We start from the raw sequence: 26,481 nt of genomic DNA, 5'->3' as shown, positions 1-26,481 counted from the left end.
ATGGTCTCTGCACTTACAGCACAGGGGGCAGGGACAGTTGGTCCTGTCCCCCAGCAACAGGGCTGTTTAGCCAAAGGGGAGACAGTCGGTCTCCCCCCACAGCAGCATGGTGCTTTGTCCAAAGGGGAGACGATCAGTCTTCCCCTCCAGCAGCACAGCTATGTATCCAAAGGGGAGACAGTCGGTCTCCCCCTCCAGCAACCAGGCTCCCACTAGGATACTTCCGTGGTAGTGCTGGCACCAGGGCAGAGTACGGCTGGTCTCTGCTTACCTCGCAACCCACCAATTTAGGGTACCAGTCTCCCACACAGCCGTGGGGAGGCTCCTGGACATGGACAAGTTTCTCCTCTACCCAGGTGTAGTGACCATTTATTGTGGGTGGGCTGTACTGCTGATTGTGTTTTGTGGGTGGGGTGCTGGACTAACCAGGGCACTGACGGGCAGGAGGTCAGATACCCTGTTAGTCTGTTTGGAAAAGGGGAGAGATGTGACAAGACCAATCTCGCCACTGTGCATTGGAGGAGCCTGGTTGCCCGCCTGCTGCCTTTAGACTATGGCCCCATGTTGAAATGCTTGATTTTCCCCTGCAGGGAAACGAAGGTCGGGTCGTTCGGTGCTTGCCCTATTTGAACAGTAATACCCCAGATAGCTATGCCATGGGGCCCATTCGTATAACGAAAGACTATGTAAAAGACTTTGGCTCCATGGCAATTGAACTGTATGTGTGTGACCTGAGCGCCATTCAGTAATAATGTGTGCTCAGATCTAGGCTATCTGGGGATATGTTGAAAGGTAATTGTATCACAGGCAGAGGGGAGGATTTTGTAACCCATTGTGTAAGGTAATTGTATCACAGGCAGAGGGGAGGATTTTGTAACCCATTGTATCACAGGCAGAGGGGAGGATTTTGTAACCCATTGTGTAAGGTAATTGTATCACAGGCAGAGAGGAGGATTTTGTGTGGGAGTGTCTGAGAGTATTGTATGTGTTTATTGGTTGTTTTACAAAACCCTGTGGGTGGTACTAATGTGTAAGAATGTGTATATAAGAACAATAAACCCACAGCTCTGGCTGTTCACTGCTTGACCCTCAACATGGAGCTTTGTCTCATCAATAACAGAAATTTGAGAGCACCTGATCCTGCATGTGGCATATGTTTATATGGTTTTACTCAGTGATCTAACTTGGATTGTCATTGTAACTAGAAAATATTTCTGTATTTGAAACTGCATATTTTATTGTGTATATGTCATATGCTGTTAAACATCATGTGTATATTTTCTGCACGTCCAATTAGCAGGCTTGTGCTTACATGTTACAGCATGCTATTGGCCAGCCATAAACTTTAGCATTGTATAGGCTCATTTAAAAGCCGGTTTGAGCCTTTACTCAAACCGGCTTATGGCTGGCCAATAGCATGCTGTGACATGTAAGCACAAGCCTGCTAATTGGACGTGCAGAAAATACACACATGATGTTTAACAGTATATGACATATACACAATAAAATATGCAGTTTCAAATACAGAAATATTTTCTAGTTACAATGACAATCCAAGTTAGATCACTGAGTAAAACCATATAAACATATGCCACATGCAGGATCAGGTGCTCTCAAATTTCTGTTATTGATAATATGTAACCTATGTCAGCATGATCATATTATTATTAGAGAATGTTAAAATAAATACAAAAAATATGTGCATGTGTCAATGGTAGGACCCATATCTCATATCAAAAACACTTAGGGAATGAGGGGACTATTGCAGTGATTTAAGGAATTTGCAGTATAAAATTGAGAAGAAAACTAACAATTGTGATATTATTTCTACATGAAAGCCTGTAGGTCTAATTCGGTATTTAAACCTTGAGGATGCATGGAGTCCAGTTGGTAAATCCAATATGACTCCCTGCGTCTCAGGGTGAGTAATCTATTTGGATGTCTATTTGGTGGAATCCAGTATATGATTTGTATCTTAAGACTCATAGGATCCTTATTAAGCCTTATTTTAAAGTGTTCAGAGACACTGTGGGTTGTTAGGCCAGCTTTAATGTTATTAACATGCTCATTCAGCCTAGTTCATACATTCCTCTTGGTCCTACCAAAGTAGATGAGGTTACAACTACAGCTAAGGAGATAAACAGCATAGTTCGTGCCACAATTACATTTATATTTCATATTAAAGGTTTTTGATTCATCAAAATTATTAAAAGAACTGCCTTTTTAATGTAACTACACATCCCACATCTGCTAGCTCCACATCTGTATGTACCTGGCTTCTGTTCTAACCATGTAGTGGTGGATACAGTATCTTTGTTAGTACCACGTAATTTTGTAGGTGCTAACATATTTTTCAAATCTCTATTCTTCCTGGACATCACTAAGGGTTTCTCCTGTAATATTGCACCTAAAACAGGGTCTGCTTTTAACACCCCCCAATGTTTTTTGAGGATGTATTGGATGTCTTTGCTGCCCTGGTTGTAGGTGGTGACCTCATTGTTGTGTACTGTTCCATCCAGGGCCGATTTTCTGATTTTTGGTTTCAATATTGTCTCTCTTTCCATATCTCTAACTCTTTTGCTATCTTTTGCCGCTTGTATTGTTTTCAGGTCATACCCTTTTTCAATAAATCTAACATCTAACAGTGCCACTTCCTCGTGATAAGCCACTTCCCTGGTACAATTTCTTTTAATTTGTTGATACTGTCCCAGGGGAATGTTGGTTTTCCACCTTGGCAGGTGACCACTTCTGGCATTTAAGATCCCATTCTTATCAGTAGGTTTGCTGTAATTAGCTATTGTTACCTTACTATTTTCATCTATAAAGAGCAAAAGATCTAAAAATTTCACCTGCTGCTTATCAACCTTGGAAGTAAATGTGAGATTGTAATTATTATTATTCATATGGTTCACAAAATCTCTGCATTCAGTCTCTGATCTTCTCCGAATCATAACGATATCTTCTATATATTGATAATACCGGATCAGATTACTGGTGTGGGGATTATTAGCCCAAATATATTTCTCCTCGAAATTATGCATTAATAAATTTGCATACGATGGGGTGAATGTGGTCCCCATTGCAGTCCCCTGTACTTGTTGGAAAAACTGCTTTTCAAATGTAAAGTAATTATGATTTCATATGAACGTGATGCCTGTTATAATTAAATCTAAGTGGTTTTGGGGTATACTTGTGCTACCTAAGTTGTGGGGAATGCATGTGTACAGAGACGATACGTCGCATGTGATCCATATATGATCATCTTGCCACTGTAGACTCTCAAATATGTTGATGGTGTGTAGGGTGTCCCTAAGATAAGCTCTGGTGGATTTAACAACAGGTTATAAATAATGATCAATATATACAGAGAGGTTATTGGTTAGGGACCCAATGCCTGATATTATGGGCCTGCCAGGTGGTGCTATCAGGGTTTTGTGCACCTTCTGTAGATGATAAAACGTGGGTGTGGTCGGATGAGTGTCCTTTAAAGAATGAATTGGAGTTTCTTGTACGTCTGACTATCACTAAGAATGTTGTTAGCCTCCTTTAAATAATCATTCCTGTTTTGGCCAGATGGACTTTATGGTTGTTGACTTGGTCAGCTGATATTTTATCTAAGGCTAAGCTGATGGCTTTTCCTTATAAGGGGAGGATCTTATTTGGACCAGGTTTGGCGGAAATCATTTCTGATGTTACAGGCAGAAAGGGTCTTTTCTGCCCCAGGATAAGAGGAGCAAACCGAAGGGGCGTCAGAGTAATTTTCATTCCTTTCGCAACTTTAAAGGAAAGTCATCCTCATCCTCGTCTAAACAGAATAATAACAAGCCATCCTGGAAACCAAACGAGTCCTGGGTTAAGGGTAAGCAGGCCAAGAAGCCCTCGACCAACTCTAAGTCTGTATGAAGGGGTTGCCCCCGATCCAGGCCTGGATCTAGTTGGGGGCACACTTTCTCAGTTCGCTCAGGTCTGTTTAAGAGACGTTTCAGACCCATGGGCGGTGGAAATTGTTTCTCAGGGCTACAGGTCAGAATTCAAGGGTTGTCCCCTCAGGGGCAGGTTTCACCTTTCCAGATTATCTGCAGACCAGATAAAGAGAGAGGCGTTCTTGAAGTGTGTCAAAGACCTCTTGGCTCTGGGGGTGATTGTTCCGGTTCCAAGGATTTTACTCAAACTTTTTCGTGGTCCCCAAAAAAGAGGGAACCTTCCACCCGATTCTAGACTTAAAATGTCTCAGCAAATTATTCAGGATTCCGTCATTCAAGATGGAGACCATTCGCAAAATTCTTCTTTTTATCCAAGAGGGTCAGTATATGACAACCATAGACCTAAAGGACGTTTACTTACATGTTCCCATCCACAGGGAACATCACAAGTTTCGGAGGTTTGCATTCCTGGATCGTCACTTTCAGTTTGTGGCCTTGCTGTTCGGCCTGGCCACAGCTCCCAGAATATTCTCGAAGGTCCTAGGGGCCCTCCTAGTGGTGGTCCGGTCCAGGGGGATAGCAGTGGCCCCCTATCTGGATGATATTCAAATTCAGGCTCCTTCCTTCGAAAAGGCAGCATCTCACATGGAGATGTTACTGTCCTTCCTCCGGTCTCACGGGTGGAAGGTGAGGAAAGAGTTCTCTGGTTCCAGCGACAAGAGTAGTGTTCCTAGGGACTATCATAGACTCTGTCCTGATGAAGATATTCCTGACGGAGACCAGAACAGTCAAGCTTCTATTGTCTTGTCGAGTCCTTCAGGAGACACCCCGTCCCTCAGTTGCTCAATGTATGGAGGTAATTGGACTAATGGTGGCAGCCATGGACATCATGCTTGTTTTCATCTGAGAGCCTGCAGTTGTGAATGCTCAACCAGATTATTTGGATCTCTCTCCAAAGCTAATTTTGGATCAGAAGACAAAGGATTCTCTTCGTTAGTGGCTATCTCTGGATCACCTGTCCCAGGGCACTTGCTTTCGGAGACCATCTTGGGTGTAGTGACTACAGATGCCAGCCTAGTGGGCTGGGGGCAGTCTGGAGTCTCTCAAAGCTCAGGGTCTTTGAACTCGGGAGGAGTCCATATTGCCGATCAATATCCTAGAGTTGAGAGCAATTTACAGTGCGCTGTTAGCCTGACCTCAGTTGGCTTCAAACCAGTTAATCAGATTCCAATCAGACAACATAACATCAGTAGCATACATCAATCATGAACAACCCAACAAAAGTTCTCTAGCTATGAGGGAGGGGTCTTGGATCATTCAGTGGGCAGAGGACCACTGTTGTCTGTCAGCCATCCACATTCCGGGAGTAGACAACAGTGATTCTAATCACTCCAGCTTGGCCTCAGAGAATCTGGTATGCAGATCTAGTGGAGATGTCATCTCTACCTCCGTGGAGGCTTGCCCTGAGAAAGGACCTTCTTCTTCAGGGACCGTTTCTTCATCCAAATCTCATTTCTCTGAAGCTGACTACTTGGAGATTGAACGCTTGCTTCTATCCAAGCGTGGGTTTTCGGAGTCAGTAATCGAGACTATGATCCAGGCTAGTAAGCCGGTTACTAGGAAGATTTACCATAAGATATGGAGGAAATATCTTTTTTGGTGTGAAGCTAAGCAATATTCTTGGAGTAAGGTTAGGATTCCAAGAATATTATCCTTTCTCCAGGAGGGTTTGGAAAAAGGTTTGGTGGATGTGCCAGACATTTAGTCCTTCTGTCAGGCCTTGGTCACAATTAGGCCGGTGTTTAAGGTGGTTGCTCCTCCTTGGAGCCTTTATCTTGTTCTTAAGGTTTTACAGCGGCGTCATTTTGAGCCGATGCATTCTCTTGATATTAAGCTTTTGTCTTGGAAGGTTTTGTTTTTGTTGGCTATTTCTTCTGCTCGAAGGGTATCTGAACCTTCCGCTTTACAGTTTGATTCTCCTTATCTCATTTTTCACGCTGATAAGGCTGTTCTTCGCACTAAGTTGGGATTCCTTCCCAAGGTTGTGTCTACTAAGAATATTAATCAGGAAATTGTTGTTCCTTCCCTGTGTCCAAAGCATTCTTCGTATAAGGAACGTTTGCTGCATAATTTGGACGTGGTTCATGCTCTTAAGTTTTACTTGGAGGTGACTAAAGACTTTCGGAAGTCTTCTGCTCTTTTTGTTTGTTTTTATGGAAAGAATAGAGGTCAGAGGGTGTCTGCCTCTACTCTGGCTCTTTGGTTGAGGAGTGTGATTCGCATGGCATATGAGTTTTCTGGGAAGCAGCCTCCAGAGAGAATTAAGGCTCATTCCACCAGAGCCATAGCCTCTTGGGCTTTTAAGAATGAAGCTTCTATGGAGCAGATTTGCAAGGCTGCAACTTGGTCGTCTTTACATACCTTTTCTAAATTTTACAGATTTGATACTTGTGCCTCGGCTGAGGCAGCTTTTGGGAGAAAGGTCCTTAAAGAGGTGGTGCCTTCTGTTTAGGCATGCTGGTTTTTTAATCCCTCCCTATTCATCTGTGTCCTCTAGCTTGGGTTTTTTGACTAAACCTCAGTCACCTCCGTTACTTTCCTTTCTCCATTTACTCTCGGTCGAATGATTGGGGTTTAATGGTATGGAAGTGATACTTAAAGGGACACTGAACCCAAATTTTTTCTTTCGTGATTCAGATAGAGCATACAATGTTAAGCAACTTTCTAATTTACTCCTATTATCAAATTATTTTCATTCTCTTGGTATCTTTATTTGAAATGCAAGAATGTAAGTTTAGATGCCGGCCCATTTTTGGTAAACAACCTGGGTTGTTCTTGCTGAATAAACCAATAAACAAGTGCTGTCCAAGGTCTGAACCAAACAAAATAGCTTAGACGCCTTCTTTTTCAAATAAAGATAGCAAGAGAACGTCAGTCCAATAATATCAGTCTCTCTCCTATAACCATAGTGGAAGAGGACCAATATCCAAACTCCAGCAGTGAAGGGGATACCAAATCAACAGGCAGCTCTTCTAAAATGTCACGCCAGACACACAGGATTCTACAATTCAAAGAAATAGAATGCTCCTCATGGTATAGGTCAATAACATCACAGAAGCAGGTGTATAGACAGATTAAACCTACTCACATGATGTAAAGTGCTCAACAGGCAAGCCGGATCCTAAGTCGTTTAGCCTGAGGAAACAGTGCTGTGCCACTGAGAAACGCGTTGCTGTTTTAATAAGTTTTATTAAACTTTGTAACCTTATTTGCTGCTGCTGTTTTTATTATCTTCCTAGACACGGTTTTGGGATTACCCTATTGTGAGTTCCTGCTTTATCATCGCTGCCAGCGCTTTGTGGATCCCTGGACTCCTGTACATCTGGGTGAGGATAGCCCTTGTTGTTGCTGTGGTGTTATAAGTCTGCCGGACGACTTTTAGGATCCGGCTTGCCTGTTGAGCACTTTCAGTGCTTTACATCACGTGAGTAGATTTAATCTGTCTATACACCTGCTTGTGTGATTTTATTGACCTATACCATGAGACGCATTCTATTTCTTTGAATTGTATATTTATATTCTGGTTATATTCTTAGACCTGCCATTTCTATGGCTGATGTGGCTGCTGCTTCAACTTTTTGGTTGGACAGTTTAGCTCGTCAGGTAGAAGATTCTGATTTATCTAACATTGTTCTTATGCTTCAACATACTAATCATTTCATTTGTGATGCTATATTCAACTTTATTAAGATTGATGTTAAATCTACAGTATCTCACAAAAGTGAGTACATCCCTCACATTTTTATAAATATTTTATTATATCTTTTCATGTGACAACACTGAAGAAATGACACTTTGCTAAAATGTAAAGTAGTGAGTATACAGCCTGTATAACAGTGTAAAGTAATCCATGTCCTTAGTCTGCTTGTCTTCAGCAAACTGTTTGCGGGTTTTCTTGTGCATCATCTTTAGAAGAGGCTTCCTTCTGGGACGACAGCCATGCAGACCAATTTGATGCAATGTGCGGCGTATGGTCTGAGCACTGACAGGCTGACCCCCACCCCTTCAACCTCTGCAACAGTGCTGGCAGCACTCATACGTCTATTTCCAAAAGACAACCTCTGGATATGACGCTGAGCACGTGCACTCAACCACTTTGGTCGACCATTGCGAGGCCTGTACTGAGTGAAACCTGTCCTTTGAAACCGCTGTATGGTCTTGTCCACCGTGCTGCAACTCAGTTTCAGCGTCTTGGCAATATTCTTATAGCCTAGGCCATCTTTATGTAAAGCAACAATTCTTTTTTTCAGATCCTCAGAGAGTTCTTTGCCATGAGGTGCCATGTTGAATTTCCAGTGACCAGTATGAGGGAGCGTGAGAGCAATAACACCAAATTTAACACACCTGCTCCCCATTCACACCTGAGACCTTGTAACACTAATGAGTCACATGACACCGGGGAGGAAAAATGGCTAATTGGGCCCAATATGGACATTTCCACTTAGGGGTGTACTCACTTTTGTTGCCAATGGTTTAGACATTAATGGCTGTGTGTTAAGTTAAGTTGAGGGGATAACGAATTTACACTGGTATACAGGCTGTTCTCTCACTACTTTACATTGTAGCAAAGTGCCATTTCTTCAGTGCTGTCACATGAAAAGATATAATAAAATATTTACAAAAATGCTAGGGGTGTACTCACTTTTGTGAGATAATGTATGTCTTTAGCTATTTAGGCTAGACGAGCTTTATGGCTTAAGTCTTGGAATGCTGACATGGTGTCTAAATCTAGATTACTATTTCTATTTTTACAGGGTAACAATTTATTTGGTTCTTAATTGGATTCTATTATTTCCACTATCACTGGGAGGAATGGAGTTTTTCTACCCCAAGATAAAAAAATCTAAGGGTAAATTTAAAGCTCCTAATCGTTTTCGTTCCTTTTGTCAGAATAAAGAACAAAAAAACACTCCTTCCCCTAAGGCCTCTGGTTCCAATTGGAGACCATCTTCAAATTGGAATAAGACCAATCCTTAAAAAAAACAAATCCAGCCTCCAAGACTGCATGAAGGTACGGCCCTCAATCCAGTTCAGCTGGTGGGGGGCAGATTGAAATTATTTCAGGAAACTTGGACAGGTTCTGTTCAGAATCAGTGGATTCAGAATTTTGTGTCTCAAGGGTATCGAATAGGTTTCAGAATAAGACCTCCCGTGGGAAGATTCTTTTTCTCATGTTCCAACAAATTCTGTGAAGGCTCAGGCTTTTCTGAAATGTGTTTCAGATCTAGAGCTTTCAGGGGTGATTGTACCAGTTCCTCTACAGGAACAGGGTTTGGGGTTCTATTCAAATCTATTCATTGTCCCAAAGAAAGAAACACAAGTTATGAAGCAGCGGTCTAAAAACGCTGCTCCATAACCTGTCCGCCTGCTCTGATGCGGCGGACAGAACTCGCAAGAAATCAACCCGATCCAATACGATTGGCATCTTGGTTGAAACTTTTGATTCACAAAGCTTATTTGGAAGCGGGGCAGTCTCCGCCTCAGATAATTACAGCTCATTCTACTAGATCAGTTGCCATTTCTTGGGCTTTCAAGAATGAAGCTTCAGTTGATCAGATTTGTAAAGCAGCAACTTGGTCTTCTTTGCATACATTTTATCATTTTGATGTATTTGCTTCTTCTGAGGCAGTTTTTGGTAGAAAAGTTCTTCAGGCAGCTGTATCAGTTTGATTCTTTTGCCTATGATTTGAGTTTTTTTAAATGTTTTAAGAAAATTTAATTATTATTTGGATTTAATTTTTCAGCGGAAATAGCTGTTTTAATGTTATCCCACCTCCTCTAGTGACTCTGTGGATTTCAACATCTTGGGTATTATATCCCATACGTCACTAGTTCATGAACTCTTGCCACTTACATGAAAGAAAACATAATTTATGTAAGAACTTACCTGATAAATTCATTTCTTTCATAGTGGCAAGAGTCCATGAGACCCACCCTATTTTTTGGTGGTTATGATTTTTTTGTATAAAAGCACATTATTTTTTTCCAGTTCCTCTTTTTGTATGCTTATTTTACTCCTTTTTACACCTTACTACTTGGCTAAACGTTAAACTAAGGTGTGAGTGTGGTGGGAGGTGTATTTATAGGCATTTTGAGGTTTGGGAAACTTTGCCTCCTCCTTTTTATACACACAAGTCAACGTCTTTTCTTGAATTGAAATCCTGAGGTATAGAGGTATTCAGGATGAAAATCCAAAACACCTCCCTTAAATTCAATTAATTTTTTCTGTTCCCACCTCTCTTCCACATAGGGACATGATCAATACCTTGTACAGATAATAGTTTGGAGTCAGAATTATTGAATTCTCTGAAATGTTTCGCTATCAGTGTATCTGATTCATGATCATCTATTAATTTCACATGTTCTAAAAAGCGGTCTTTTAGTTCTACCCACATACTGCTTAGAGCGGCCCCTACAGGTCAATAGTGGTATCTTATATATTGGTTACCCAATATGAAAACAGATGATGAGGTGGTACATACCATAGTCTATTCTATGAAATAGACACCCTAAGGAAAAAAGATCTGAAATTGGAACTAGATATTAAAACATTTCTTATATATAAAAACAATAAGCGAATCCCAAGTGGATTGCGCATTAGAAAGTTCCCTTCCTTTAGGGTTTCAGAGGCTGAATTCATCAATAAATGGAACACCGTTTTAGACACATGCTATTTTGCCCTGATTGAATTGCTAATGATAACTTCAATCGAGAACCCAGAAAAGGAAAAAAGTGGTTTAGAAACCGTGCAAAAAGATTTAAACAAGTAACCTTCTCTGACACAGAGTACGAAATAGTGACCGTAGAAATTTTTCAGAAGGTTGTAGAAGAAAAATTAGGAACCTTAAATAAGAAATCCAGAAACCAGAAAGCTAATCTAACACTTAAAGAAAAGAGGCTTTCAAAAAATTAAATCATGATTGTAATATTGTGATTAACCCCTCGGATAAGGTGGGGGGGAATGTTGTTATCTTGAACAGGGTGATGTATACTAAGGAAGCGCATAGACAATTACAAGATAGAGATGTATATATTTAACTAAAAGAAAATCCTACCCAACATTTTAAAAAGATTTTGGAAGACATTATGTTTGCTAGATATAATAACATCATTACTCAAACACAAGAAATGCTAGTAGCCCAACACCCGGTGACCCCTATATTTCACTACTTCCCTAAAATCCACAAAGATATGTCTAACCCCCCTGGGCGCCCTATAATAGCGGGGATAAATTTCTTAAATGAGCCCCTTTCTGATTTAATTGATGGTTTCCTTCACCCATTGATAAAGGGATTGCCCAGTTTTATACAAGACACTGCATCCTTATTATTGAAATTAAATGATGTTAAATGGAAATCCTCTTACAGATTCTTGGTGGTAGATGTAGATCCTTTATACACCTTGATCTTACAGGATATGGGGTTGCAAGCGGTAGAATTTTTTTCTGGACCATCATAGTGATTTTGATTCTGCAACTAAACAATTTCTGCTTAGATCTATTGAATATTTGTTGTTTCATAATTTCTTTATGTTTGAGGAGGGTTTCTATCTCCAGAGACGTGGAACTGCTATGGGGGCAAATTTGCCCCCTGTTACGCTAATCTCTTTATGGGATGGTGGGAGCAGTTCCATGTCTTTGGAGATAGAAACCCCTACCGTGAGGATATCGTCTTTTATGCCAGATATTTAGACAATTTGATTTTCATTATGGATTTTCAGGAATAAACTACTAATGCTTTCTGTGAATACTTAAATAGCAATAACTGTAATATCAGATTGGTAGGAGAACAGAATATTGATAAAATTAATTTTCTGGATATTACAATTTCTGGTAATTCTGACACTGGAATTGTTGAGACCAACTTATATAGAAAATCAACGTCTGGCAACGCTGTCCTCTAATATAATTCTTGTCATCCGCGACATACTGTTCATGGTATTCCTAAAAGACAGTACATTAGGGCCAAAAGAAACTGTACTAATGATGAAAATGATACAGTCCAAGCAGATGTTATTAAAAAACGCCTCAGAGAAGGGGAATGATAATAAGACCCTAAATAAAGCACATAGGGAAGTGGATTGTATACCAAGGGAAAAGTTACTCAGTTACAAAATGTAAGTGCATAGAGATAGGAATTAAGAAACCTACATTTATTACCATGTACAGCTTAGAATATAATGGTATTTGTAATATAATAAAGGAATGTATTCCTATTCTATACGCAGATCCTATACTTAAGATGGTTATCCAAGAAGGGTGTGAATTTATCCCTAAAAAAGGTAAAACGTTAGGCAACTATATATCACCTTCAGATTTACCTAGACAAAACCTGCTGGTTAAGAGGGAAAAAATGATTCTATAAATGTAGACGACATATACTGTATGTAAAACAGGTGAATATGTAGAAGAAGGGGAAAGTCTTGTTTCTACTCATACAAACCGTTCTCATAAAATCGATGTTTACATTAATTGTGCCACGACACATGTAATTTATCTATTGACCTGTAGGGGCCGCTCTAAGCAGTATGTGGGTAGAACTAAAAGACCGCTTTTTAGAACATGTGAAATCAATAGATGATCCTGAATCTGATAGCGAAACATTTCAGAAAATTCCATAATTCTGACTCCAAACTATTATCTGTACAAGGTATTGATCATGTGAGGTGGGAACAGAGAAAATTAATTGAATTTAAGGGAGTTGTTTTGGATTTTCATCCTGAATATCTCTATACCTCAGGGTTTAAATTCAAGTAAAGACATTGACTTGCGTGTGTATAATTTTTATTGGGAAACAAAGTGTGTATAAAATATTGTAATTGAGAAACAAAAATATGTCTCTATGAGATAAGTTTTCCTAATGCATTACCCAATAACTGTTATTCCTTGATTGTATCAAACACAATATGTTTAAAACTAAAGAGGAAACATGGAAAGAAATTAATTTATTAATGTGCCTTTAAGAATGAGAGCTTTAGCCTTTTTAAAGGGACAGACAACATTGGAATCCACATGAATACATTTCAGTATTGAACAGAAGTATTTTTGTAATATACATGTGTTAGCAAAAATGCTTCTAATAAAAGCTATAGCTGTTTACAAAGTGTATTTAAGTATGCACCGTGCACCAGCATTTAATACACAGGGCATGCTCAGAGAGCCTAATGTGCTTGTAAAATCTGGTAATGACTCAATTTGTTAATTGTTGACATGATACAAGCCCCACTGGTGCTCTGAGCAGCTGTAGTATTTAACATGCTGGTGCACTGATGATATCTAGCTATGCTTCACATGCACGTGCAGAGAAAATTGCTAACACTAAAATAGTGATAACTTTTACTAGAAGCATTTTTGCTAATACATGTAGATTGCAAATATGCTTCTAATTACAGATGTAATTCATCTATATGCATTTCAATTTTGACTGGAATGTCCCTTTAAGCTGGAGGAAGCTGCAGCTCCTATGAGCAGTGAACAAGTGCTTGTGAAGCATGAAACATGTCTGCATAGGAGCCCAGCTTTCCTTTCTATGCAACGGTCTGTCATTGCGGCTTAATGGCTGTACACTTTATATATGTTTAACGATGTGGAATAAACTTTGAAGATTATTATCTTATCCTTGTGGTATGTGCTTGGGACTTTCTTTGCATGTAGAAGGGTTAGCCTTAAGAAATCAGCAGGTGCATTTTAAGCTCTGAGTCATAAATGTTGCTCATTTTTCAGAACTAAATTACATGAAAAGGGTACAAAATAAATAATGTAAATATTTTGCAAAGTATTTTCATTACAAATAACTAAACATTTTATATCAACATCTCAAGGTGTTTATTGCCCCTTTCAGCCCTTTGTAGGAGTTAAACACATAGATACATACAAGCAGTAGTATAAGGATAAAATGCTCAGACGTAAGAATATTTTCTTTTGCACTTTTATGTCTATTTAACTCTGACAGCCATAATAAAGACATCACATTCTGCACAAGATCTTCACAAGCGAGGAGGTCAAGACAAATAATAAGTGTTTTTATGTTGCTTTCTGTGTGCAGCTGGTGACACAAGAGGAGTACAGCCGCTTCCTGGAGCGTGGACTGGTGGTGGCAGAAAGTCGAAGCCAAAACAGCTACCACTGCCGCACAGCCGACTGCAAAGGATGGTGCATCTACGAAGACTCTGTCAATGAATTTAGCTGCCCCATCTGCCACGCTCAGAACTGTCTTATATGCAAAGTATGCTAATGGTCTATCAGTGTTCACTTACATATCATTTGCATAACTAGGCCACACCCTCTTCAGCAACAAGGCATACCTGATTGTAACAAGCACCTGCGCTTTTCCCATTCTCTTGTGTCTATTGTAGTTATGGTCTTACCAGTATAGTCAGTGTGTATATATATATATATATATATCAGTCTAAACCACTGGTTTTCAAACCTGTCCTCAGGTTCCCCCAACAGGCCAGGTTTTTGGGATTACCTTATATGAGAGCAGGTAAAATAACCATGCTTACTAATCGGCTGAATATTTTCACCCGTGCTCTAGTTCATATATCCTCAAAACATGGCCTGTTAGAGAGGTCTAAGCAGACATCAAATTCAGTAATGGTTTAACTCCATCCGATGCACACGTTTAATCTGAAAGGTTGTGCAGTGAACTTGTATCTGGCTTATATCACACGGCAAACTAGCTGAACGCCTGCATCTTTATTACAGTGTTGTAATGGAATAATACAGGGTTCCTTATTGTATGGCTGACTTGGGTATGTTAGTTGATTGATGTGTGTTACTCATCCTGTAATAAATATGCAGTGCTCCTTAGATTACATATGTATTGTGTTGTTTCATTGCATTACTAGGGCTGTAGATAAAAAATATAAAACACACACAACACAAAGCTACAAACCCTTATACTATTATTACTGTTTAAATTGATATACGAGATAGTTTTTGTTTTTTAGGATTCGCTGCTCTCCGTTCTGTGTCTGTTTCAATAACATGGACATGTCTTCTGTTGTTAAAGGGACATGAAACCCAAATGTTTTCTTTCATTATTCAGATAAAGAATATAATTTAAAAATAACTTTCCAATCGACTTCTATTATTAAATTAGCTTTGTTCTCATGTTGTTCTTTGTTGAAGAGATACCTAGGTAAACTGCTGCCATCTAGTGCTCCTGCTAATGTATAACATTGTTATAAAACTGCTGCCATCTAGTGCTCTTGCTAATGTATAACATTGTTATAAAACTGCTGCCATCTAGTGATCTTGCTAATGTATAACATTGTTATAAAACTGCTGCCATCTAGTGCTCCTGCTAATGTATAACATTGTTATAAAACTGCTGCCATCTAGTGCTCTTGCTAATGTATAACATTATTATAAAACTGCTGTCATCTAGTGCTCTTGCAAATGTGTAACATTGTTATAAAACTGCTGCCATCTAGTCCTCTTGCTAATGTATAACATTGTTATAAAACTGCTGCCATCTAGTGCTCCTGCTAATGTATAACATTGTTATAAAACTGTTGCCATCTAGTGCTCTTGCTAATGTATAACATTGTTATAAAACTGCTGTCATCTAGTGCTCTTGCAAATGTATAACATTGTTATAAAACTGCTGCCATCTAGTGCTCTTGCTAATGTATAACATTGTTATAAAACTGCTGCCATCTAGTGCTCCTGATAATGTATAACATTATTATAAAAATGCTGCCATCTAGTGCTCTTGCTAATGTATAACATTATTATAAAACTGCTGCAATCTAGTGCTCTTGCTAATGTATAACATTATTATAAAACTGCTGCCATCTAGTGCTCCTGCTAATGTATAACATTATTATAAAACTGCTGCCATCTAGTGCTCCTGCTAATGTATAACATTGTTATAAAACTGCTGCCATCTAGTGCTCTTGCTAATGTATAACATTGTTATAAAACTGCTGCCATCTAGTGCTCTTGCTAATGTATAACATTATTATAAAACTGCTGCCATCTAGTGCTCCTGCTAATGTATAACATTATTATAAAACTGTTGCCATCTAGTGCTCCTGCTAATATATAACATTGTTATAAAACTGCTGCTATTTAGTGCTCCTGCTAATGTATAACATTATTATAAAACTGCTGCCATCTAGTGCTCTTGCTAATTTATAACATTATTATAAAACTTCTGCCATCTAGTCCTCCTGCTAATGTATAACACTGTTATAAAACTGCTGCCATCTAGTGCTCTTGCTAATGTATAACATTGTTATAAAACTGCTGCCATCTAGTGCTCTTACTAATGTATAATATTATTATAAAACTGCTGCCATGTAGTGCTCTTGCTAATGTATAACATTGTTATAAAACTGCTGCCATCTAGTGCTCTTGCTAATGTATAACATTGTTATAAAACTGCTGCCATTTAGTGCTCTTGCTATGTATAACATTATTATAAAACTGCTGCCATCTAGTGCTCTTGATAATGTATAATATTGTTGCAAAACTGCTGCCATATAGTGCTCTTGCTAATGTATAACATTGTTATAAAACTGCTGACATCTAGTGCTCTTGCTAATGTATAATATTGTTGCAAAACTGCTGCCATCTAGTTCTCTTGCTAATGTATAACATTTTTATAAAACTGCTGACATCTAGTGCTCTTGATAATGTATAACATTGTTATAAAACTGCTGCCATCTAGTGCTCTTGCTAATGTATAACATTGTTATAAAACTGCTGACATCTAGTGCTCTTGATAATGTATAACATTGTTATAAAACTGCTGCCATCTAGTGCTCTTGCTAATGTATAACATTGTTATAAAACTGCTGCCATCTAGTGCTCCTGCTAATGTATAACATTGTTGTAAAACGGCTGCCATCTAGTGCTCCTGCTAATGTATAACATTATCATAAAACTGCTGCCATCTAGTGCTCCTGCTAATGTATAACATTGTTATAAAACTGCTGACATCTAGTGCTCTTGATAATGTATAACATTGTTATAAAACTGCTGCCATCTAGTGCTCTTGCTAATGTATAACATTGTTATAAAACTGCTGCCATCTAGTGCTCCTGCTAATGTATAACATAGTTATAAAACTGCTGCCATCTAGTGCTCCTGCTAATGTATAACATTATTATAAAACTGCTGCCATCTAGTGCTCCTGCTAATGTATAACATTGTTATAAAACTGCTGCCATCTAGTGCTCCTGCTAATGTATAACATTGTTATAAAACTGCTGCCGTATAGTGCTCCTGCTAATGTATAACATTGTTATAAAACTGCTGCCATCTAGTGCTCTTGCTAATGTATAACATTGTTATAAAACTGCTGCCATCTAGTGCTCTTGCTAATGTATAACATTGTTATAAAACTGCTGCCATTTAGTGCTCTTGCTAATGTATAACATTATTATAAAACTGCTGCCATCTAGTGCTCCTGCTAATGTATAACATTATAAAACTGCTGCCATATAGTGCTCCTGCTAATGTATAACATTGTTATAAAACTGCTGCCATCTAGTGCTCTTGCTAATGTATAACATTGTTATAAAACTGCTGCCATCTAGTGCTCCTGCTAATGTATAACATGGTTATAAACCTGCTGCCATCTAGTGCTCCTGCTAATGTATAACATTGTTATAAAACTGCTGCCATATAGTGCTCCTGCTAATGTATAACATTATTATAAAACTGCTGCCATCTAGTGCTCTTGCTAATGTATAATATTGTTGCAAAACTGCTGCCATCTAGTGCTCTTGCTCATGTATAACATTTTTGTGAAACTGCTGCCATCTAGTGCTCTTGCTAATGTATAACATTGTTATAAAACTGCTGCCATTTAGTGCTCCTGCTAATGTATAACATTGTTATAAAACTGCTGCCATCTAGTGCTCTTGCTAATGTATAATATTGTTGCAAAACTGCTGCCATATAATGCTGCAGACACGTGCACACTCCTGAGCTTACCTTCCTGTTTTTAACAAAGCATAACAATAAAAAAAAGGAAAATTTGATAGTAGAAGTAAATTGGAAAGTTGTTTAAAATTGTATGTTCTATCTGAATTATGAAAAAAATCACGGTTTTATTTCGCTTTAACCTATGCTAAAGGGTTAAATACACTGCAAACTTGTACAAGTGCCGCCCTTATAAAAGGATACAGGAGCTTCTTGTGGGGGCGGCACAGGAATAACTGCGTTAACCCCCAGACTTATTTTACTTCTTCTCATCTCAGGCCATACACGATGGAATGAACTGCAAAGAATACCAAGATGACCTGCGCATTCGTGCTCTGAATGATGCAGCGGCCCGGCAGACCAATGACATGCTAAAGGTGAGTGCGCTAGCAGTCTGCTAGCTGCAAGATTACAGACAAAGAGGGGATGTTCTAGCTGTTTCATGGTACAACATACAATGCCTTGCAAAAGTATTCACCCCCTTGGCATTTTTCGTGTTTTGTTGCCTCACAACCTGGAATTAACATGGATTGTTTGAGGATTTGCATCATTTAATTTACAGAACATGCCCACAACTTTGAAGATGTTTTTTTTTTTTTTATTGTGAAGCAAACAACAAATAGGACAAAATAACAGAAAAAGTCAATGTGCATAACTATTCACCCCCCTAAAGTCAATACTTTGTAGAGCCACCTTTTGCGGCAATCACACCTCCAAGTCGCTTTGGATAAGTCTCTATAAGCTTGCCACATCTTACCCCTTAGATTTTTGCCCATTCCTCCTTGCAAAACTGCTCCAGCTCCTTCAAGTTGGATGGTTTGCGCTTGTGAACAGCAATCTTTAAGTCTGACCACAGATTTTCTATTGGATTGAGGTCTGGGCTTTGACTAGGCCTTTCCAACACATTTACATGTTTCCCCTTAAACCACTCAAGTGTTGCTTTAGCAGTGTGTTTGGGGTCATTGTCCTGCTGGAAGGTGAACCTCCGTCCTAGCCTCAAGTCACGCACAGAGTGGTACAGGTTTTGCTCAAGAATATCCCTGTATTTAGCACCATCCATCTTTCCCTCAACTCTGACCAATTTCCCAGTCCCGGCTGCTGAAATACATTCCCACAGCATGATGCTGCCACCACCATGTTTCACTGTGGGGATGGTGATTTGATGTGTTGGGTTTGCGCCAGACATAGCGTTTTCTTTGATTGCCGAAAAGTTTAATTTTAGTCTCATTAGAAAAAAAGAGTATAGGCAGCTGCTCAAAAGAGTGAACAAATGTGAGGGCTGGCAAAACAAGGTAAAAACAAATAACCTTTATTGAACCATTAAAAAATGCTTAGGCAGTACAGGGCACACAAACTCCCTGACTAGTTTCGTGCTCCATTGAGCACTTAATCATAGGGTGAGTTTGCATTAGTGTTCATAGCCTATTTAAAGGCACAGAACACCTGAAAGAAATTGTGCATTAAAAACAAAAACAATGATAAAACAATGACATCATACCTAATTGCAAGCACTATGGGTGTGGAAATGAAAAAAAGTAAAGTACTTCATCTATATTTACTTAAACTGAATTAGAGATATGCTTCATATTGAAGCTATTTATAATTTCTATATTGGAACAAAAGGCTGAATAGCAAAAATTGAATAACATTGTCAATATGAATACCACCTAAAGGACAAAAAATTCCAATAAGAGGTACCCATACTAACCAACCAAGACAGAAACAGAGTTTAAAGCTAAAACCAAAAAACTAGAAAATGCCCATAAAGGGGATAAATACAAGAAAACCCCTTCTAGGGGATAAGTGAAATAACATGTCAAATAGATAAACCTAAATGCCCATATAGGGGATAGACAATAATAATAACCCATAAAGGGGATAGACATTGTGTTTGGCAACATAATGTGGGAATAAAGAAATAAATTCAACTAACCAAATTCACATTTCATTTCTCAACAAAATAACTCATGTCCCATTCTCTGTTTAGACCCAGGGGGGTTATAGTTCTTAATTTGTATATCCAATACAATTCTTGCTTAAGCAACAAACTACCCCTATCGCCCCCTCTGGGTGGAAACATAACACGGTCTATGACCTGAACCTTCATATCAAAAATGTTAGTCATATGTACCAAATTAAAATGTCTGGCTATCGCTGATTCTTTAACATATTCTTTAGTGTCCCTAACATGTTCTCTAATTCTTGACCTAAGTTCCCTACTTGTTTGACCTGTGTATTGCAGGTTGCAAAATTTACACTCTAGGAGATAGACCACAAAAGTTGTTCTACAGTTAGCGTAGAATTTGTGTTTGAATTCTTCTCCTGTCTTGCTGCTCCTGAAACCATCACCCACATGTACAAAACCACAAGTTATGCATGAACCATGGCCACATTTGTAAGTTCCTCTTCTCCTGATCCAATTGCTCCTGTCTGGGTTATTGGAACGGATTAAACTTGGGGACAATTTAGATGCTAATGTAGGCGCTCTTCTCGGTACAAATTTTAATGAACCAATTATGGGTCTTAAAACATCATCATTTTCTAACAAATGAAGATTTCTCTTTAGAATTGAACAAACCTGATAGTATTCTTTAGAGTACTCGGTTGAGAATACTACAGTATCAGGTTTTATGATGTTATGTCTCCTCGTCCCTCTCATTAGTTCTTGCTGTGATTTTTGTCTCACCTCATTGAGAACCTCATTCAAGAGGTTTTCGGCATAACCCTTTGCTTTAAGGCGCTCAATGAGGGTTTTTGCTTGTGCATCAAAATGACTATCTGAGTTGGTGTTTCTTCGAAGTCTCATAAGTTGACCCCTGGGAATTGACCGTACCAAGTGTGGTGGATGACATGATTCAGCATGTAGAATGGTATTCCCAGCTGTTGACTTACGATAAGTATCACTGATCACTAAACCTGTTTCAAAGTCACCATATAGAGTAAGATCCAAAAAATTCACCACATTCTCGTACAAATCTCCCACAAATTTTAAGTTAAACTCATTTAAACACAGGTAACCTAGGAAATCCTCATACACAAACGGTTCCTTGACTACGAAAATCAAATCGTCAATGAAACGCATGTAGAAAACTATGTTTTCTTTAAATGGATTACTCTCAGTGTATAAGTAAAGATCCTCCCATAGTCCCACATACAGGTTCGCGAATGAGGGGGCAAATTTAGCCCCCATGGCAGTTCCGCAAACCTGTATGTGGAATTCTCCATTGAACATAAAGAAATTATGTTTCAATAGAAACTCAATTACCTCACATAGTATAAGCCTTACATCCTCCGTAAATCTGGTGTGCTTGTCAAAAAAGTACCTGATTGCTCGTATCCCTGTATGGTGGGGTATGCTTGAGTAAAGTGCAGTGGCGTCCACCACTACCCACTTATACTCCTTTTCCCACTTGAGATTCTTAAGCATCTGTAAAAGATGTGTCGAATCTCTCAAGTAACTCTTGAGACCCCTCACCAGGGGCTGCAAAATAGAATCAATCCACTCTGAGGTGGGTTCAAGCAATGACCCAATCCCCGAGACAATAGGTCGCCCCGGGGGTTGGGTCAGACTTTTGTGCGTTTTGGGTAAGTAATGGAAAATCGGAATCCGTGGATTCTCAGGGATCAAAGCCTCCAGCTGTTCCCTGGTGAGGAGTCCAACAGAAACAATCTGTTCTAACAATCTAACCAACTTGGTTTTAAATACAAATGTAGGATTAGAATCCAATTTTCTATAGGTGGAGTGGTCATTCAATTGTCTGCTACTTTCTTGCAAATAGTCACTCTTGTTAAGAATGACTACATTGCCACCTTTATCCGAATTCCGGATAACCAAATTTGTATTATTCTCCAATAAGGCCAAGGCAGTTTTTTCTTTCCTAGTTAAATTGGTTCTAACCATCTTCTTTTGTTGTTTCATAGTGTCCTCTAAGGCCAAAATTTCCCTCTCTACCCTCTTCTGATAAAGATTCAACGCTGGACCCCTAAACTGGACTGGATAACATTTTGAAGATTGTTTTACAGGAACAGGAATATCACAATTTTCAGGGCCATATTCACCTTCCATGTCCCTAAGTCCCTCTAACATGATATTATCTACATTAGACATTAGACCAGAGCACCTTCCTCCATACATTTTGGGAGTCTCCCACCTGCCTTTTCGCAAACTCAAAACGTGCCATTTTGTTTTTTGCTGAAAGTAGTGGCTTTCTTCTGGCCACTCTGCCATAAAGCTCAACTCTATGGAGCGTACGGCTTATTGTCGTCCTATGTACAGATACTCCAGTCTCTGCTGTGGAACTCTGCAGCTCCTCCAGGGTTACACTAGGTCTCTGTGATGCCTCTGTGATTAATGCCTCCTTGCCTGGTCCATGAGTTTTGGTGGGCGGCCGTCTCTTGGCAGGTTTGCTGTTGTGCCATGTTCTTTCCATTTGGTTATGATAGATTTGATGGTGCTCCTGGGGATCATCAAAGATTTGGATATTTTTTTATAACCTAACCCTGACTTTTACTTCTCAACAACATTGTCCCTTACTTGTTTGGAGAGTTCCTTGGTCTTCATGGCAGTGTTTGGTTAGTGGTGCCTCTTGATTAGGCGTTGCAGCCTCTGGGTCCTTTCAAAAAGGTGTGTATATGTAATGACAGATCATGTGACACTTAGATTGCACACAGGTGGACATCATTTCACTAATTATGTGACTTCTGAAGGTAATTGGTTGCACCAGAGCTTTTTATGGGCTTCATAACAAAGGGGGTGAATACATACGCACATGCCAATTTTCTGTTTTCTATTTCTAAAAAATAGTTTTATGTATATATTTTTCTCATTTCACTTCACCAACTTAGACTATTGTGTTCTGATCCATCACATAAAATTCAGATTAATAAAATATTTAACTTAAAGGGACAGTCAGCACCAGAATTTTTGTTGTTTAAAAAGAAAGATAATCCCTTTATTACCCGTTCCCCAGTTTTGCACAACAAACACAGTTATATTATATACCTTTTACCTCTGTAATTAACTTGTATCTAAGCTTCTGCTGACTGCCCCCTTATTTCAGTTCTTTTGACAGACATGCAGTTTAGCCAATCAGTGCTCAGTCCTAGGTCACTTTACGTGCATGAGCTCAATGTTATCTATAGGAAACATGTGAACTAATACCCTCTAGTGGTCAAAATGTATTCAGATTAGAGGCAGTCTTCAAGGTCTAAGAAATTAGCATATGAGCCTCCTAGTTTTAGCTTTCAACTAAGAATACCAAGAGAACAAAGCAAAATTGGTGATAAAAGTACATTGGGAAGTTGTTTAAAATTGCATGCCCTATTTAAATCATGAAAGTTTTTTTTTACTTGACTGTCCCTTTAAGGCTGTAATGTAACAAAATAGGTAAAAAGTCAAGGGGGGTGAATACTTTTGCAAGGCATTGTATATAGATAGCTCACAAAACGAATGTGATAAAAGACTAAATAATGAAGCAAACAAGGGAGACCTACAGGTGTATCAGCAACAATCAATTACACATTAAAGGGATAGGAAACCCCAAATGTTTCTCTCGTGATTTAGATAGATCATGTGATTTTAAATAACTTTCTACTTTACTTCTATTTTCTTTTTTTCTTTGTTCTCTTTTGTTGATAAAGTTTAAGAGTCCCCACATTTCTGTAGCACGATATGGCAGCAGTTTTGCAAAAATGTTATCCATTTGCAAGAGCACTAAATGACAGCGCTATTTCCTGCTACGTAGGGCTCCAGGTACCTACTTAGGTATCTCTTCAACACAGAATACCATGGCAACAGAGCAAATTTAATAACAGAAGCAAATTGGATTTTTTTTAAATGGTTTGCTTTGTCTTAATCACAATATAAACATTTTTTGGTTACATATCCCTTTAACATTTAGTGGTCATAGCTGTTACATAAGCATCTTTACAGATATGAGTACTGGTAGCCCTCAGTTTACGCCGGGGTTCTATTCCTGAAGAGACAGTTGTAAAAAAATATATGTATAATGAACCCAGTTATACAATGTAAGTCAATAGGAAGTGAATGAGTTAGGTTCCAGGTCCCTGTCATTAGCAATGTAATATTATATTATATGTGTTATATAATATTATATTATAAACTAATTTATAATATGTGTTATTATGTAATATTATATTGTAACTTAATATATATTATATGTGTTATTATGTAATATTATATTATAAATTAATATATATTATGTGTTTTGTAATATTATATTGTAACTTAATATATATTATGTGTTATTATGTAATATTATATTATATGTGTTATTATGTAATATTATATTATATGTGTTATATAATATTATATAATAAACTAATTTATAATATGTGTTATTATGTAATAGTTTATTGTAACTTAATATATATTATATGTGTTATTATGTAATATTATATTATAAATTAATATATATTATGTGTTATGTAATATTATATTATAAATTAATATATATTATGTGTTATGTAATATTATATTAAAAATTAATATATATTATGTGTTATTATGTAATATTATATTATAAATTAATATATATTATGTGTTATTATGTAATATTATATTGTAACTTAATATATATTATATGTGTTATTATGTAATATTATATTATAAATTAATATATATTATGTGTTATGTAATATTATATTGTAACTTAATATACATTATATGTGTTATTATGTAATATTATATTATAAATTAATATATATTACGTGTTATTATGTGATATTATATTATAAATTAATATATATTATGTGTTATTATGTAATATTATATTGTAACTTAATATATATTATATGTGTTATTATGTAATATTATATTATAAATTAATATATATTGTGTTATGTAATATTATATTGTAACTTAATACATATTATATGTGTTATTATGTAATATTATATTATAAATTAATATATATTATGTGTTATTATGTAATATTATATTATAAATTATATATTATGTGTTATGTAATATTATATTGTAACTTAATATATATTATATGTGTTATTATGTAATATTATATTATAAATTAATATATATTATGTGTTATGTAATATTATATTGTAACTTAATATATATTATATGTGTTATTATGTAATATTATATTATAAATTAATATATATTATGTGTTATGTGATATTATATTGTAACTTAATATATATGTGTTATTATGTAATATTATATTATAAATTAATATATATTGTGTTATGTAATATTATATTGTAACTTAATATATATTATATGTGTTATGTAATATTATTTTATAAATTAATATATATTATGTGTTATTATGTAATAGTATATTTTTTAACTTAATATATATTATATGTGTTATGTAATATTATATTATAAGTTAATATATATTATGTGTTATTATGTAATTTTATATTATGCTGTATTTAAAGTGAATGTAAACTTAACCCTACTGGCTTACGGCATTGGATAGACTTTAAAAAATAATTATATTTCTATAAAATGATTGCTCACTGGCTGATAAACAGAACTTGCTACCTTATTGATGGATAGTGACGTAGCTCACAAGCATAACAAATATTTTTATATTTCTGTTTTTACACTTACAGCATTAATTTCAGGGCTTTAAAGTGAATGCAAAATTAACCCTACTGGCTCACAGCATTGAATAGACTTTTAAAAAATATATATTGTAACTTAATATATATTATGTGTTATTATGTAATATTATATTATAAATTAATATATATTATGTGTTATTATGTAATATTATATTGTAACTTAATATATATTATATGTGTTATTATGTAATATTATATTATAAATTAATATATATTGTGTTATGTAATATTATATTGTAACTTAATACATATTATATGTGTTATTATGTAATATTATATTATAAATTAATATATATTATGTGTTATTATGTAATATTATATTATAAATTATATATTATGTGTTATTATGTAATATTATATTGTAACTTAATATATATTATATGTGTTATGTAATATTATATTATAAATTAATATATATTATGTGTTATGTAATATTATATTGTAACTTAATATATATTATATGTGTTATTATGTAATATTATATTATAAATTAATATATATATATTATGTGTTATGTAATATTATATTGTAACTTAATATATATGTGTTATTATGTAATATTATATTATAAATTAATATATATTGTGTTATGTAATATTATATTGTAACTTAATATATATTATATGTGTTATGTAATATTATTTTATAAATTAATATATATTATGTGTTATTATGTAATATTATATTATAAATGATATATTATGTGTTATTATGTAATATTATATTGTAACTTAATATATATTATATGTGTTATGTAATATTATATTATAAATTAATATATATTATGTGTTATGTAATATTATATTGTAACTTAATATATATTATATGTGTTATTATGTAATATTATATTATAAATTAATATATATATTATGTGTTATGTAATATTATATTGTAACTTAATATATATGTGTTATTATGTAATATTATATTATAAATTAATATATATTGTGT

General features: G+C 36.4%; 1 protein-coding gene across 1 annotated transcript in view; it reads left to right on the top strand.

Moving 5' to 3' along the window:
- LOC128661190 (ranBP-type and C3HC4-type zinc finger-containing protein 1) overlaps positions 1-26,481 on the top strand; it is a gene marked incomplete in the record, with an annotated part of 490,387 nt that overhangs the window by 450,092 nt on the left and 13,814 nt on the right. The window contains 2 exon segments of the mRNA XM_053715433.1: positions 14,027-14,206; positions 18,198-18,296. Of these exon segments, the coding sequence (XP_053571408.1) occupies positions 14,027-14,206; positions 18,198-18,296 (279 nt within the window).

Source organism: Bombina bombina, chromosome 5, assembly GCF_027579735.1.
Source record: "Bombina bombina isolate aBomBom1 chromosome 5, aBomBom1.pri, whole genome shotgun sequence".
Lineage (NCBI taxonomy): Eukaryota > Metazoa > Chordata > Amphibia > Anura > Bombinatoridae > Bombina > Bombina bombina.
The sequence above is the reverse complement of the archived record's forward strand: the minus strand, read 5'-3'. Positions and strand labels throughout refer to the sequence as shown.